At 38.1% G+C, this 16,541-nt stretch overlaps 1 protein-coding gene across 1 annotated transcript in view; it reads left to right on the plus strand.

Annotated features, from left to right (window-relative positions):
- The window catches only part of MDFIC (MyoD family inhibitor domain containing), a 95,509-nt gene that overhangs the window by 17,789 nt on the left and 61,179 nt on the right, over positions 1 to 16,541 (plus strand). The window contains exon 3 of the mRNA XM_055138216.1: positions 8,609 to 8,731. Within this exon, the coding sequence (XP_054994191.1) occupies positions 8,609 to 8,731 (123 nt within the window). The remainder of the gene's footprint in view (positions 1 to 8,608; positions 8,732 to 16,541) is intronic.

Raw genomic sequence — 16,541 nt, forward strand, 5'->3', positions numbered from 1 at the left:
TCATTTGTATCTTCAGTGTAAAGAAATTAAGGTAAACAAAGAAAATATGTATCTGATGGTTGGTTTCTGCATTTGCACATACTTTTCCTACTCCAGACAACTATTTGAGATGATTTAAAAGAGTATACTAAAATTCAAACAGAATAACTGGAATTATAGCAGTCTTGGTGAACCAAAACTGGGAAAACTAAGAATGTATAGGTGTAGGTTACAGGGTTGGTTCCAGCGATTTCATTTTTCTATAGATTTGAATAAGAAATAATGTATTTAAAATATAATTTTGTTGTCCATACAGGATTTTAAAAAGGAAATAAAACTTACTTTTCTTTGGAGAGGGGTGTGAAAGGGGCCCGGTTGGATCAGCAACCACATGCCAGGCAAGCATCTTAACTTTTGGACTATCTGTGTAGCCCTCAAAACATTTTCTTATATTTGGCCTAGAGACAGATTCTTGCATGATTTTTACATAGGTATTACTTGATTGGTACAGCTCCAAGTAGCCTCCCTATGACAACTTTATACTAGATTTTAAAAAGTTGTTTATATATATACACGGAGCGATAGCACAGCGGGTATGGCATTTGTCTTGCACTTGGCCGACTTGGGTTTGATTCCTCTGTCCCTCTCAGAGAGCCCAGCTAACTACGAAGAGTATCCTGCCCGCATGCAGAGCCTGGCAAGCTACCCTTGGCGTATTCGATATGCCCAAAACAGTAACAACAAGGCTCACAATGGAGATGTTACTGGTGCCCGCTCAAGCAAATCGATGAACAAAGGGATGACAGGGCTATGACAGTGTGACAGTGCTACAATAACACTTTCTGTTGTAGCAATAGCAAGTGAGAATTGCTCAAGAGTAGCCTGCTCTTACTATATACCAGGCAGAACCCACGGAAAAGGTTTTTATTGGTTAGCAAGGATTTAGATATCTCAACTTTTAGGTAACAGTAACGTTTCTATTTCTTGGCAAACTGTGGCATTTCATTATAGAACTTTGCATGTTTTTAAAAGCTCATTATTTACTTTGACGAACTCATTACAATTTCATGTAACATTGCTGCATTCGTCTCTTACTATTATTTGCTAGAAGCATTTAGCTCTGGAGATAATAGATTTGCCTGACTTTGATAGAATATACCTCTTCAGTAATTTGAACTGCTACTGTATAGGCAAATTTAAGCTTACTTATTTCTACATAAGAATGAATAGAAATAGAATTCTTTATAAGTAATATGACACTGGATTTCTTTCTCTTCAGAATGTAGGATAATTTACTAATGAACCAAACTGACCAAAATTATGGTTTGTTACGGGAATAATTGATTACGGCGGGGCTTTCTTTTCTTGATGGTCATGACACTCTAAACTTCGAGGTCCATTGTAACTTTTGATAATTGTATTTCCACTGTAATCCAGTTCTGAAATAAAATATATATTAATCTTTTAAAATGACTAATAGTATAATTTAAAAAATTATATAACACAGCGGGTAGGGCGTTTGCCTTGCACTCGGCTGACCTGGGTTCGATTCCTCTGTCCCTCTTAGAGAGCTTGGCAAGCTACTGAGAGTATCCTGCCTGCAAGGCAGAGCCTGGCAAACTACCTGTGGCATATTCGATATGCCAAAAACAGTAACAAGTCTCACAATGGAGACGTTACTGGTGCCCTCTCGAGCAAATTGATGAACAATGGGACAACAGTGCTACAGTGCTTCAGTGTTACCAGTATTTCATTTTTATTTTTGCTTATTTAACAGTGATCTCCCAGCTGGATGATCATTCTCTATATTATTTTTCAATGCACTTAGTTTTCTTTTTTTTTTCAATGCACTTAGTTTTAGTTGTCTCAGATTTTTTTCTTTCGTGAGTCATCCTCTAGTTGTTTTATTCCCCAGCTCTCAGAGATAAGTAAGACACTCCAAGTTTTAAAATTGGATAATGCCAATTATGTAAAATAGTATAAAATTTAAATCAAATGGATATTCTATTTACTTGAATCTTCCCTTATTTTTCTTCAGCAGAATAATCGAGATTGGACAAAGATTGCTTCTCACCATTCATGTCCTTCTTTGGAAAAATAGTTAAAAAAAAAGTATTGACCATGTAAGATAGATTATCATTTCTGAGTATAATATATTGTATTTAAATGGATTCTATGGAACTCTTATTTTTCCCTTTGATTCTTTTGCCTAATTTATCCTGGTGACTTTCTTTGAGAATGAACTCAAAGCCAATTGTCTCACAAAGGCTTTTCTCTGATTTCTTCTGCCCTATTCTCCATACCCTTCAGTGTGTATATCAACTTTTGTTTCTATTGTTTAGCTCTTGTGCAGCGTCAGGGTTACAAAGTGGCTTCTGCAGCCACCCCATGCAGCATCCTCATTTCTCTAGGGACTGATGGGTTAGTGTCAACCCAGCATTATGACCCAGGGCAGTTTTCCTTCCTTTATGTAAGCCATGGCTTGATTGTTTCATGTGATTGTTTTATGTGTATGTTGGATGTCCCTAGATAGAGGATTTGTTGTCAGCGACCCAGTTTTTTCGTTTGTTTGTATGTTTTTTACCTTATCTCAAGATTCTGCACTGTTGTGTTTAGGGTAGGCATACTCCGGAAGTTAGCTGGTTGGAAGCAGGTAACCGTGGTTTTCAACTGACCTTTAATTTTAAAAGTGTCTTTAATTTAGTGCTATTTTAAATGTGTCTTCCATTTTTATTTAGTATTAGGGCCACTCAGAGTGACTGTTGGGAAGGACAAGTAAAGAGAGGCTTCTAAAAATCTCAGGGCTCGGACGAATGGAGACGTTACTGAGACCGCTCGAGAAAAATTGACCATCAAAGGGGATGATGATGATGATGATGATGAAGATGATGATGAAGATGATGATGATGATGATGATGATGAAGATGATGATGAAGATGATGATGATGATGATGATGATGAAGATGATGATGATGATGATGATGATTGGGGCCACAAGGGCTGAAGCTATAGCACAGTGGGTAGGGCATTCACCTTGCACGCAACTGACCCGGGTTTGATTCCTCTGCCCCTCTCGGAGAGCCCGGCAAGCTACCGAGAGTATCTCCCCTGCATGGCAGAGCCTGGCAAGCTACCCATGGTGTATTCAATATGCCAAAAACAGTAACAACAAGTCTCACAATGGAGACGTAACTGGTGCCCACTCAAGCAAATCGATGAGCAACGGGATGACAGTGATACATTGATACAGTGATTGAAGCCACACTTGGCTGTGCCCAGGACTTACTCTTGGCCGTGTTTAGTGATCACCCCTGGTAGTACTTGGGGGACCATATTTGGTGCCAGGATTTGAACCCTAATTAGCTGCATGCAAGACAAGCACCTTACCCACTGTACTTTCTCCCTGTCCCAGAAACATGTTTCTTATGGATTCATTTGTTAACAGATCTGATTACTATTATATATTAGTCAGGTTTTGTGTTCTCCCTGTTTTGACATGGAACTGAATACCTCTGTGCTAGTAAGTGGTTAGATCAAATTATAGTTCCTGATTACTGCAATAAGGAGATAAGAAGCAAAACTTCTAGCTCAGTATTTGATTCAGCCCTTTATTCCCCTCTGAATCATGTAATACATCAGATGACCCTCAAATTTGGTCACATACGATGACGACATCTTTTCCCACCTTCAGCCCTATCTCCCCAGTTGAATTTGGACTGTTTGAGATTGGGACCTTAGTGTCTTTATGTTTAAAGAGTGATGTAATAAAGAATTGCTGGCTTAAAATGAGCAATATTAAGATGATAGAATTGTTAAATGGGGTCTCTGGGCTTGTTGGTAGATATAAATGTTACAGAAAGGAACAGACTGATTTTGTGCATTACTGAAATTACTTGATTGCCAATGACACAGGACATTCAGGCCCATAGAAGGTGTGAATTACAAATACAAAACTATGAACTCAGATAGGACTTGATTAAACTGGAATTGTGTTCTCTTCTTCTGTAGTGGTGAATTGACACAGCAAACCTACATTTATAATATAAATCTGCTACTAAAAATTTGTTTTGTCACCTTCATGTAGTCAGGAGTGGCTGACTCATCCTCTTGAAAGTTGTCATATGTTAGTTCTCTGACTGAAATCATGGTGCCCATCTAATGACTGTATATTCAAAAACATTTACAGTGCATTTCTTCAGTACTAGGATGTAACTAAGCAACATTTATGCTCCTACCAAAGAGGTACTCTATTAAATATTAAAGAAATGCTAATAGAACTGTATACCTATGTTAGAAAGTTTCAACAGTCATGGGGTAATGGAAACAGTTTACAGAAGCAGAAATTGTTCAGGTCTGTTTAAATTTCACACTCAGTACCAAAGCCTTGCTTTGAACTGATGTTATGTATCTTAGTAAAAACTTGATATCAACTTTTTTTTTTTTTTTTTTGCTTTTTGGGTCACACCCGGCGATGCACAGGGGTAACTCCTGGTTCTACACTCAGGAATTACTCCTGGCGGTGCTCGGGGACCATATGGAATGCTGGGATTCGAACCCGGGTCGGCCGCATGCAAGGCAAAAGCCCTACCCACTATGCTATCGCTCGAGCCCCTGATATCAACTTTTGAGACATGACATTTGATTTCAAAGATGCAAAGATAGCAAGATTGACTATTATGATTTAATAGAAGTTAAATGTTATTTATTGTTTTACTATAATGAAGAAGTGATAGTTTAGTTTTTATTTTTAAAAATAAATTAAAAAAAAATTTAAGACTCTGGTTATCTTCCAGTTCCAGAAATTCATTGATTAGGAAACTTTAAAAGCACACATAGTACACATATTTAGAATAGGTAGAAGGGCTGGCACTATTTGGTTATTAGTAGTGTTACCAGTAGGGCACTACTAAATCAGTGTGTATATGGACCACATGACATATTCATTTATTCAGTGAGAGTTGAGAGGGTCTGTGTGTAGCACTTGAAATATTGGACATGATTCAAATGTGAGTCAAGTGTGTCTAGAGGCTTTATTCATACCTATTTTCTTTTAGTCAGCAATGCTTCATAATGCCCTCGTTTCATGAATTAATTTTAATGGAATTAAACTTGAACAGCTCAAAATTATATAATTAATTTCATTCAGCTTCAATTAAAGTTACTAATTGAATCAAGCCTACTAGCGTGACACCTGGCGGCAGATAGCTACATAACAGTAGCAGCAGAAAGAGAGGACTCCGCTGACGAGCCAGTTCATGTTTACTAACAAGTCCGTGTAAAATCCTCATCTGGTGATAATCTCAGAGAGGTCTTGAGTTGACTTTGGCAGTGGAAAACTTTCTGGGGTTGTTTAAAAAGAAAAGATTCTAATTGAAACGAGCACATGTCAGGAAGATTATATTCTCTATGATAATGTTGAATAAATGTTACATAAATCTAAAACATCTTGGCTTAACATGCCTCTAATTAATATTTTACTGCTATCTGAATATGGTTTTGCTTTCTAAAAGTACTTAATGTTGAAGATCCATTTCCCCCCCCTCCCAGAGAGCGTAGTCTCAGGACTTCGGCTTGGTGGGTCTGCATGTATTTTCATGTGCTGAAATGTGTTTCATGGCAGAGCTTCATAATTGCTGTGAAAGCTTCATGCTACTGGAGGGAGTCATTTCTGCATATGCAGACTTTTTTTTTTCTTCCTCTGGATGTTCTCAACACAGAGGACCAGCAGCTTCTGGTTGAATCTCTCTCCTGTCTTTGTTTCTGTGAGTTCACATCACCCATTTCTTTTGTTTTCTGAGTCCTTTCTAATTGGACAGACCTTACTGAGTACTGACTGTGAAATACATTCTTTTGGTAAGCCCATTCATTTGAATGAGTTTTAGCTATCACGCTCCACAATGGAGACATTACTGGTGCCCGCTTGAGAAAAATCGATGAGCAATGGGATGACAGTGACAGTGATGCTTTTAGCTATAACTGTTTTGTGACTTACAAATTCAAATTGAACACTAAATTCGTCCTTGAAAGTCTAAGCTTCCTCTTATAATTTGTTGTGTCCACTTGCTTCTATGCTTGGCCATCTCCTGCATATAAATATATATCTTTAAAATGATTGAATTCACCTAGACTAGAGGAATTTAACCCCAGTCAAATCCAAACTAAGAGAACTGTGCCAACTTCATTTATTTGATTGTCTGTGCAAATCTCTAGTTATTTTCTTTCATTTCACTGTATCACTGTCACTATCATCCTGTTGCTCATTGATTTGTGTGAGCGTGTACCAGGAAGGTCTCCATTGTGAGACATGTTGTTACTGTTTTTGGCATATCGAATACGCCACGGGTAGCTTGCCAGGCTCTGCCGTGCGGGTGGGATACTCTCTGTAGCTTGCCCGGCTCTCCTAGAGGGGCGGGGGAATTGAATCTGGGTCTGCGGCGTGCAAGGCAAACACCCTTACTTGTCCAGTTGATCAAACTCTCAGTAGCTTCTGCCTGGAATGCAAATTCCCATTAAGTTACTCTTACTAAACTCTCTTGCTTACTTGAATTTATATTATATTCCAATGATTGTTGAGGATGTAAGTGCAGTAGAATAACCTAAGTGTCTCTACCTGGAATTGAAGTAGAATCTTTGGTGTTGAAGCCCAGGAATATTTTTCTCTCCCTCCCTCCCTCCCTCCCTCCCTCCCTCCCTCCCTCCCTCCCTCCCTTCCTTTCTTCTTGGGCCATGCTCTATGCTCAGGAGTTATTCCTGGCTCCACACTTAGGGATCAAACCTACATTAGTTCATACAAAGCAAATACCCTAATCACTTTACTATCTCTCTGGCCCCTGCAAATCTGTTTTTATAAACCCTTCTACTTTCTCCTACCCCATGCCAAAGTGGTTAAAATTCAGTTAGGATTAAGAACCATAGGTGTGCACAAATTTATTAATCTCCCTATGCATGGCCATGATTAGGCAATTTCTAAAACTCCAATATTGACTTTGAGTCATTTATCTTGCTTTAAGATATTTGACCCTGGCATATGTCAAGTATCTCTACTGTCCCTGTTAAACATTTACAATTCCTCCTGAAGTACTCACAGGTGACAGAGGTTGATCCTTTGCCCAACTCTTTGCTTCTTAGAGTTTGCCCATGCTGTTCTTCCACCTGGAAAGGCCTTTCTCACAGCTCTACTTTTAAACTTTCTGCTCATCTTCTAAAGACGATTCACTATGCATCTCTCCACTTTTTTTTTCTAGTGCTCTTCCTGATCTCTCGATTCTGATGAGTTTCTTTTTTCTTCCTTTGAACTACTTTAGCACTCTGAATTTCTAACACTCTTTTTTAACCTTGCTTTAGAACCTGCTTTTTGCCAGGGTTATTATGTTCCCAGTAGGATGTTACTTATCCTTCAGCATTGGCTTCCTCCCTGGAGAACCCATTTATTTATGTATAAGTCTTTTATACGAAACACTCACTTCTCTAAGAGTTTGTTACTCATTCAAATGCAGTCGAACTTTCATTTTCATCCTCTTTGGGGGTCTCTTCTCCTTTGCCCCCATCCTCTCCATATGTGAGATAATACATCCTTAGTACAACCTTTTCACAGTTCTCTATCGTAGCTGATCACTTGAGTGACGATGGTCTCTCTATGAGCAATACTCTTAACGCATTATTAATTTCATTACTTTGTGATGGAGAACTGGGCCCCACACAACTATTTTCTTAGATTATTCCTGGCTCTGTGATCAGGAGTCACTCTTGGTGGTGGTGCTCAGAGAACCATATGCACCATTATTAGTTTTGTGCAAGACAAGCACCTAACCCCCTGTACTATCTTTAGGGCCCCTTATTATTTTCACTCTACACTCCTTTTTTTGATCCTTGGTACATGCCAGATGCTCAGTAAAGCTGCTGCTGACTGCATAGCGTATACAATGATCAGTAGAGATATGGCTCTCACTCACATTTCCTTAAATTGTGATAGATTTCAAGACGTTTAGATAAATAATCTATAAGATAAAAAATATAAAATCTGTGCAGCATTTAATCACGAATCACGAAATCCCGTTAATCACCAATTTCTCGGGCGGGCTCAGTAACATCTCATTTTGTCCTTTCCCTGAGCTCTTAGAAGTCCATCTCGACTCGGCCCCCCATGTTGCACTGGGGGCTCTTCAGGGTCAGGGGAATGAGATCCAGCTTGTTACTGGATTTTGCATATGAATACACCATGGGAAGCTTGCAAGGCTGTCCCATGTGGGCAGGAAACTCTCAGAAGCTTGCCAGTTTCTCCCAGAGGGAGAAGAAGGCTACAAGATATCACTTCTGGGAGCTTGCTTTTAAGTCTCTGGATGTTGGCCGTTGATGGGATTATACACACCTGGGTTGCTCTGCCGGTACCTTCATGTGTGAGGCCTGTCCGAGTGTGCGGAGAGGGGCCTCGAGCATGGCTGTGGCTAGGTTCTGGTGGTCTTCGGCCGCTGGGAGCTCTGTTCGGGGTGGGGAGGGAAGCTGGAGCCCATCCCCTCCGAAGGGCCCCGGGGAAGACAGCCAGGCGTGCGGGCAAGAGACTCTCTGCATTTAATAATAATAATAATAATAATAATAATAATAATAATAATGTGTATTTTTTTTAATTTAGAAAAATGTGATAAAGAAGTTTCTGAGAGAGATATAACTCAAGCTCCCAGTAGCTGCTTCACACGTGGAGAGGCACAAGACCAGTCTCTTTGGGGAGATTGTCCAGATGACCAACTCATCCAAAGTAAGTGTTTTTAGAGAAAGTTAGATTATTTGGAGATATGTCTGAGAGAAAATGCTCTCAGTTAAATCCTCTCTCATTTAAATCTTCTACATGTATCAACAGTTTATCTGATAGTGTTTCCATGTACATTTTAAAATACAGTACTTAAGAATTATTAGGATGGGAGTAATTGTTGACATTCATTCCTTCTTCATATAGAAAACGTTAAAGAGGTGAAATTTAGACGTCAGAGAGATTTAGACAAATTGTTATTTCTTTTATTGAACAGCAGCTAAGTGGGAGTAAGGCAGCTCTAAACATCTACATGGATGATCCCAAGAATACAAGAGCAAGGCAAAACTGAAGTTGTACTTTGAGGATGCTATAGTGATGACTGTTCTTCTAACCAAATGATTCCAAACTTCATCTTTACTGCTAGCATCTCAATCATTATTTGATTTCTTCTTCTTCTTCCTAAATTCCAGCTCTGAGGAATGGAAGTACTCTACAGTTCTAGTAATATTCAGAAACTTCATCATATGTTAGATTCTGCCTTTAACCTGGAATTAATTTATTTGCAGATCCCTAAATTCCCTTTTTTGGTTCCAGGTGGATTTGCCAGGGATAGGATTGTTTTCTGTAGTTAATTTGTGAGTATAAAGATCCTCATTGTGCCACACCTTAAGGTGCATAGGAATCAGTTTTTTAAAATTCTCATCTGTGGTTTGCAAGTTACCACATTTCATTCTCAGTTTTCAGCCTGAACAGAAAATTCCCTTCTGGAAAACAATTGTGTTCTTTAAATTTGAATATTCAGTTCTGATAACTTTTAATAACATAGACCTTTCACTTGTATTACATCGTACACTTACTTTGAAACTTTGGACATTATCTTTTCTTTGCTAGTATCTGCCCTTAACTGGAAAACAAAAATGAATCTAACATAGGAGAAAACAAACAATAACTGTAAAAACACCACTGAAGGAAATTTTAAACAAAAGTTCTAAAGCTGTGTTCTAGTTTAATTTTAGTACCATTTTGTTTTCTTACACTTTTGTCTTGGAGTACGGGATAGGAAGGAAATGGGACTCAGAAATAAGCAAGCGAACAGCAAGATTTATATAACTTCTTCCAAAGAATCAAATAAACATGATTCCAAGTAAACATTTATCCCTCAGGCATATATTGGTTGTATTTATCTAAATATTGACTCTGCTGTTACAAAACTTGGGGTTTTGTGAGATACTAGCTTATTTTCTCTATGAATTCTTGACAACTGGAGACTTAGGACATAAAGAAGTCTTAGAAGGCAAATTTAAGTCCATAGTCTGGAGAATATAGTTATTTTTCCATATTTTTCATAGCCCCAGAATCAAAAGTATCATTTAATTGATTTATTTTCTTAATCTTCCTTCCTCAGGCCCACGCTAGGAAAACATGAATGAGAACTCAGAACCAAAAAAAAAAACCCAAAATACAAGTACTATTGCATAAGGATATGGAGGGTCATTTTCAAATGTTAAGAAAGATTTTTTTTTATGTGATTTGGTTCGACTCATTTTAGTCCCAGAATTCATACCATTAAAAGAAATGGATGTAAAATGAACTACTCTCTCTAACTTCTGTTACTTGTTAAATGGACGGTGATGGACAGTGATCAAAAGGTATTGTAAATTGCATGAAATAGTTTCTTAATTGAGATAATGATGCAGTCTGTGCCTGGGACACTGCGGGGCTTGGAATAGTCTGTCGCATGGCGTACTAATAAGCACTCACAGAATGTAGAGACAGAGAGATTTCTGACCCATTCTGAGTGGACTGCTGGCAAAACAGACAGATAAAGAGATCGGCAAAAGAAATTGGCCAGAGACAGTCATGTCACTCCTGCCTGAAATCTAAGTTGGCAGGAATTCTCCAAATATGGTGGGTTCCATAAGACTCTCAACCATGATTACCAATTTCAGAAACTATATTTTGATTATTTTCCTTGCTCACATTTTACTAAACAAATGCTGCTTTGAGGAAAGGACAGAAAAAATAAGATTATCTAGATTTGCCAAAGTGGAACATTTTTTGGGTCAACTCTGAAATGGCCTCAACTCCGGATAGCATTTAAAAGTCTGATACTAAGATAGCTTCTGCCCCTCAGCTCCTCCCTACCAGACCCCAAAGCCCCACTTTCCCTTTTTGGCCCTTTCCCATAAGGTTGCTCCCATCTCCACGAAATTTACTGTCTCTCAATCCCACGGGTTGGGAACTGTGTTTTTCTCTTGCTCTGGTATCTGGCACATTCTGGGGCCCAGCAAATCTTTGCAATAACAATAGCCCTTGGAAAGAAGGTTGCGGCTCCCAGCTGCTTGGAGAGGAGGAGAGGAACATCTGTGGTGAGTCACGACCAGGTTGGCTCCTGTTCCAAGAGTCCTATGTGTGGCTCCCTGAGCACCGTGGAAGACTCGGACAGCTGGCTGTCACGGGGATTGGTTTCAGAGTTCCGACAGTAGTGTGAGGTTGGCTGAGCCAGGAGGGAGCATCAGAAAAAATGAGTTCAGCTGGGGTGTTGGAGCCTTTTCAGATAAGCATCCCACTCTTTTTCCAAGCTTCCTGGGACCCTTTCAGTTACATACGCAAGAAGTTGAGGAGCCCGAGCCTGTCTAATGGGGCGCCTTTTTCTCTCTCTGTTCTTGAAAGTGGCTGGAGGGCTGGCAGCTCCCAGCAGCTCTTTCCCGGATGCCTCCTGCCTTCTTTGTTGGACATTTGAGGCATGGTTTTTAGAGAACTGTTAGCTGTCGCAGCGATGAAGCTGTTTTTACTTTTCTGAGAATAACTGAGCTCTGGAAAGGCAAGGGAGTGGCTGCTTTGGAAATTGTATTCTAATTAAAGGATGTATTCTCAGGCTTCATAAACGCAATCCGAGCCGAGAATAATTTCCAAGTTATTCGGTGAACTTTAACCCTTCCGCAGTGGACCACCCACTTGTGGCTCACGCTTCGTTCATGCTCCACACGGAAGTTGGCACTTGGCCCTTCCTGGTCCTTCTAGAAAATGTTGCAGGTGGCAGACCTGGGATTGTGTGCTCTCAGGACCGGGATTTCAAATTGATTGCCCTTGGATTGCTAACATATTAGAAAGCGTCCTTTCTGGAAGTCATAAATAAAAGAGAAGAAATCCATATGGAATCAAACATTTCGAATAAATAAGGCCACACACAATCTGGTCAGGGAATGTGTGCATGGTGATCCTTTTTCTTATGAAATTTAAATTAAAGTGACTCCAGCCACTCCGGGATTTTTTGTTTGTTTGTTTGTTTAAAAAATGTAATTCAGGTCAGTTAAGAATTAAAAAGAGTGGAGGTTTTGTAAGAAATTTATAATTAGAAAGTTTCATTTTATTAAAATAATTTTTTGTCCTTTTACAGTTTTAAAATCTTGCATAATTTAATTTCTGAATAAAGGCTTAGATTTTAGAGTTTATAAAAGCATCTTTGTATGGAACACTGATTAAGACTCTGGCTTTTCCCCCCAGGTGAGTGCATATGGCTCAGTATATAATTTGGAGCTATGCCTTGTTTTAATAACCACCATTCCTCTAACTTAGTAAAATAAATGTTGCAGTGAAGTGACACTCTCAATTAATATTAATTTTCCTATTTAACCCATAATATGCATAAACTGATAGCAGGTAATAGGCAACATTTCATGTTTTAATTAGACTAGAAAAGGAACAGAAGTAACATTTTGATCTTAGTCTTTGGGGGAATTTCTAAAGTAGGAAGGAGTATGAGTGTGTGTTTCTCTGCTTATACTCATAGCCATGTGTAATATTTTCCTTTAATTTAGGTCAAATTCTACTATTCTAATTATTTCCTATAGAGAGGGAGCTTACATTTTTCTTTGTTCTTTTTTCTAAAGTGCCTCGGGTCTCTATTTTCATTTTTTCTAGGTCTTTCTGAAAATTCTTATTACTTTATCCTTGGTCATTTCTTTTACATAAATGTCTCCAATTTCTCAATGTCATTACTTAACTCCAGAAATTTTCCTTAGCTTCTTTTCCGAAATAAATTCCCCATTAAATTAAACTATTTTGTTCAGCTAATTCTCTCCTTTGTGATTTTGTAGAATTCCCATGCTCTGAAGCATACTTAGAATGCTCTACTTAAAAGGTAATCCCCATACTGTTTAACCCATTTATTCATTTTGAAGAGTTTTTAGCTCGCCTAATAGTAAGCACTTAATTGTAGTAGAAAGCAAGCCTCTTTGTCTAATTCATACATTCACCCTCTTTATGGAGTTGATGTCATGCTTTTTCATCCATCTGACTACTTGAAACCTTTCTCTTGGCACCCTCCGAAATTCCTCTCAGCCTCAACAGGCTCTGTTAATAAGATCTCTTTATTTTCCTAGCCTCTGTCAACTTACCTCTGATCACCCTGTAATGAATACCATTTCATCACATTAGGGAATGCCTCCTCTGTGCAGGGAAGACAGAAAGAGTAGACTCGGGTGGACTATTGAAGTACTTGAAACATTTCTTACTTTGATGGTAAGAAAAGCACATGGAGAGGTTTCCCTTTAACTTTGTTTAGAGGCTTTCTTGTTTGAATGCATATTACCGTAAGTATAATTTGGTGTTTTTTAGAAACCACTATGCAAATAAGAGGTCATAGGCAAGTTCCATACGTATATGCCACCCAATAAGACTGGGAGATGCAGTTTTTTGTTACATATTTTTTTCTTCTCTTTTTAAAATTTGTTTTGTTTGGGGGCCAAACCTGGTAGTGCTGAGGGCTTTCTTCCACCTCTGGACTCAGGGATCACTCCTGGCAATTCTTGGTGGACCCAGGTTGGCCATGTGAGAGGCTAGTGCCCTGCCCACTTTATTATTTTTCCAGCCCCATTGTATTACATTTCTTAAGTAATGCAGGATTCTTTTCCTAAAATTTCATGTGTATTTGTTCTTGAGACTCATACTGGGAATGAATAATAATTATGATTTTCAACTTGCTTGATGTTGTTCAGCAGAATTCTCTGTTTGAATTCTGTTGTTATAGAGAGGATTCTTTAGCCATTGATTTGCAAAATTCAAGCCATGGTTGGTTTTAGGGAAGGGGTAAATTGTATTTATCTTATTTATCTATGATAGCCTTTAGACGGTGCTATAGAATATAGCCCAAGTTCCCTAATAACTCTTCTTCAGGGTGCATAATGCCATGGCTTTTTGATTCTGCCCAAGAGGTTGGGAAGAGATTCATTACCTGTCTTTTCTTTTGAGCATCTCAAATTTGGGATCATAGAGGTCAGTGAAGTTGACTGCCTAGTTTGATCCTAAATGTATCATTACTCCAGTATGGACAAAGTAACTTAAGGCCTCTCAATTCTACTTTCTCATTTTTTTTTAAATAGAAGTACCTCTATATCCCAGGGCTATTTTGAAGGTTATATAAAAAATGCATATTATATGCTTAGTTAATTAGCATTGAGCTAAGGAAACAGGGGATTAATCATTTTTCTTTCTTCAACTCAAATAATCAGTTTTAAGGCTTTTTGTTCTCTTCCATTATTCCATGGGTTTATGTATCCAGACACATTCAGAACCTGGACCAGTTTCTTCTGAGATCACTGATGTTTATATCTATAAGGCAACACATTGAATGCTGCATAGTAATTATGAATAATAAATACTTGATGATCTAAGCCTATTGAATTAATGAAGGGAAGAAAGAGTTGCTCATCTTGCTTCTATTATATTAGATTTGAATGTCTGATAGTTCAGTGTGAATTACTACATTTATGCTTTTCTTCCTTCTAACCCCATTCTTCTAAGATGCTCATGGTTTATTCATCAAAAGTTCCAAGTAATGATAGGTGAGTCTAATGATATCAAAACAATTCAGTCTTAACTTTGACTATTTTTACTGATAAGACAGTATTCCTTATTTATCTTGTGCAGGGTCTAAGAGGAGATTTTGAGACGATTTCAAGAGTTCCCTTCTTTCTTCAACCCTTTCCCCTTACCTCCCCACCCTCTTTCTCTATCTTCCAGCTTTCCTTCTTCCTCCATGCCTCCTGTCTTTGCCCTTTCATTTTTGTGTTTTGTATCCTCACTAACTAGCAGGTGTTTATAATTCTACTTCCTTAGTAGGTGTTCATCTGTATATGTATATATATATATATATATATATATATACTGTATACATAATGGTTAGAGACTGCTATTGGTGGTCTAATATTTACCACTGTCTGGATTTACAAACTCTAATTTGCTTATGGATTTTAATGGATTGTTGAATGACAAGTTGTATTTAAAATGATTTGTAGAGTATAAGAAAGTGACGTGGCTTCACATCCCAGAGATGAATATGTTCTAATTATACCTCTTTTTTCTCTTCCTCAAGTAAAACTTATATTTCAAATAAATAGTTTGCCTAATATCTGTGTAACAGATTCGCTATTTATTAGGGGTTAGAATAAAGTTTTCTCATTTCTCATGTATCTTGTGTTTTATTGTCTCTTTGTTCATTGTTTCTTTGAATTCTTTAAACATTCCCAACATTTCCTCTCTGTGGTCCTTATTAGATGGTCCTCTATTTATTACTGGTTGAGTCTTCAGGGATACCGTCTTTGCTCATGATGGGGTTCTGTGTTGCTTTCCCATTGTCTCTTTTGCACCCTCTTTTTTATGTTGTTGTGTGGGTAGGCAACAGGAATTAGAATGTTGGTGTATCCTTGCTGTGAGATATGATGAAGAGGAGAAATGCACTTAGTGGGATCCTGACTGACCTGAGGACAAAATGGTGCAGTTCTGAGGGCAGCTTTCAGGTTTCGAGGGCGTAGGTTGAGTCTTTTGAAAATGCTTTGTATAAAAGTACAGTAACATTACTATTGTTCTTTTTATTGCTCTCATTGTCGTTGACCACTTTAACCTTTATTTTATTGTCTACCTTAATTCATTCAGTTTTTGGTCACTACCTTTTGGTACAGATTTTTCAGTTTATTCTGCATAGTCCTTAAAACATTGGATGTCTGTGTGTAGAGATGAGATTTATTAAAGCTAAAGTGGCAGATGAGAATCATGCTTATATGTTTACCCTTGGGAGTTCTTTGAACATCAGCAAGAAGCTAAGAATTGGGAACTAGTTTAGAAGTGGCTTCGAACTACTCTGAGAACTCTAACTACTGAAGAACAAAAATTGTTTAATCATTAAAACCATGATGCTGTGGTCAAGATAGTTTTAGTTCTCAAATCTTAAGCTTCCTGAATCAAAGCATTGCTAATTTACACAACTAAGTTCTTTTTTTCATAGAATACATTGTAGATTGAACTTTTGGAGATTAGGAGTTAAAAAATATAGCTTGAAAATGGAATAAAAAATTCAATTGCATTAAGACAGTGCTTAGAGTGAATCGACAAAGTATGTAGAGGTAAAATGATGAGTAATGGAAGTATGGTATCTGCATTCAAAGTTTTCAATCTGGGGAAGAAATAGACAATTCGTCCTTAAATCATAAAAAAGTGTTATGAGTGCTGGGGTGGGAAATGCAGCTACTGTATGTTCAAATTTGAGAAGCACAAATATTCATATGGAGAGGGATGAGAGAGGCTTTTTGCAGGAGGGAAGGTCTATGATGATACCAAAAAGGAGTTGGCTGTGTTAAGCAGAGAATGGCATGGAGTGGAGCCAGAGTCTTAGGCAAGAGGATGACATATGTACAAGCCTAAAGGTGAGAGAGAAAATATGCTGGCTTAAGGAAAATTGTAGATATTTTATGTAATCTGGGATGAAAAATGGTAGGTGTAGGGTGGAACAAAATAAGACAGAATCTGTTAACAAATG

This window comes from Sorex araneus, chromosome 1 (assembly GCF_027595985.1).
Source record: "Sorex araneus isolate mSorAra2 chromosome 1, mSorAra2.pri, whole genome shotgun sequence".
Classification (NCBI taxonomy): Eukaryota; Metazoa; Chordata; class Mammalia; order Eulipotyphla; family Soricidae; genus Sorex; species Sorex araneus.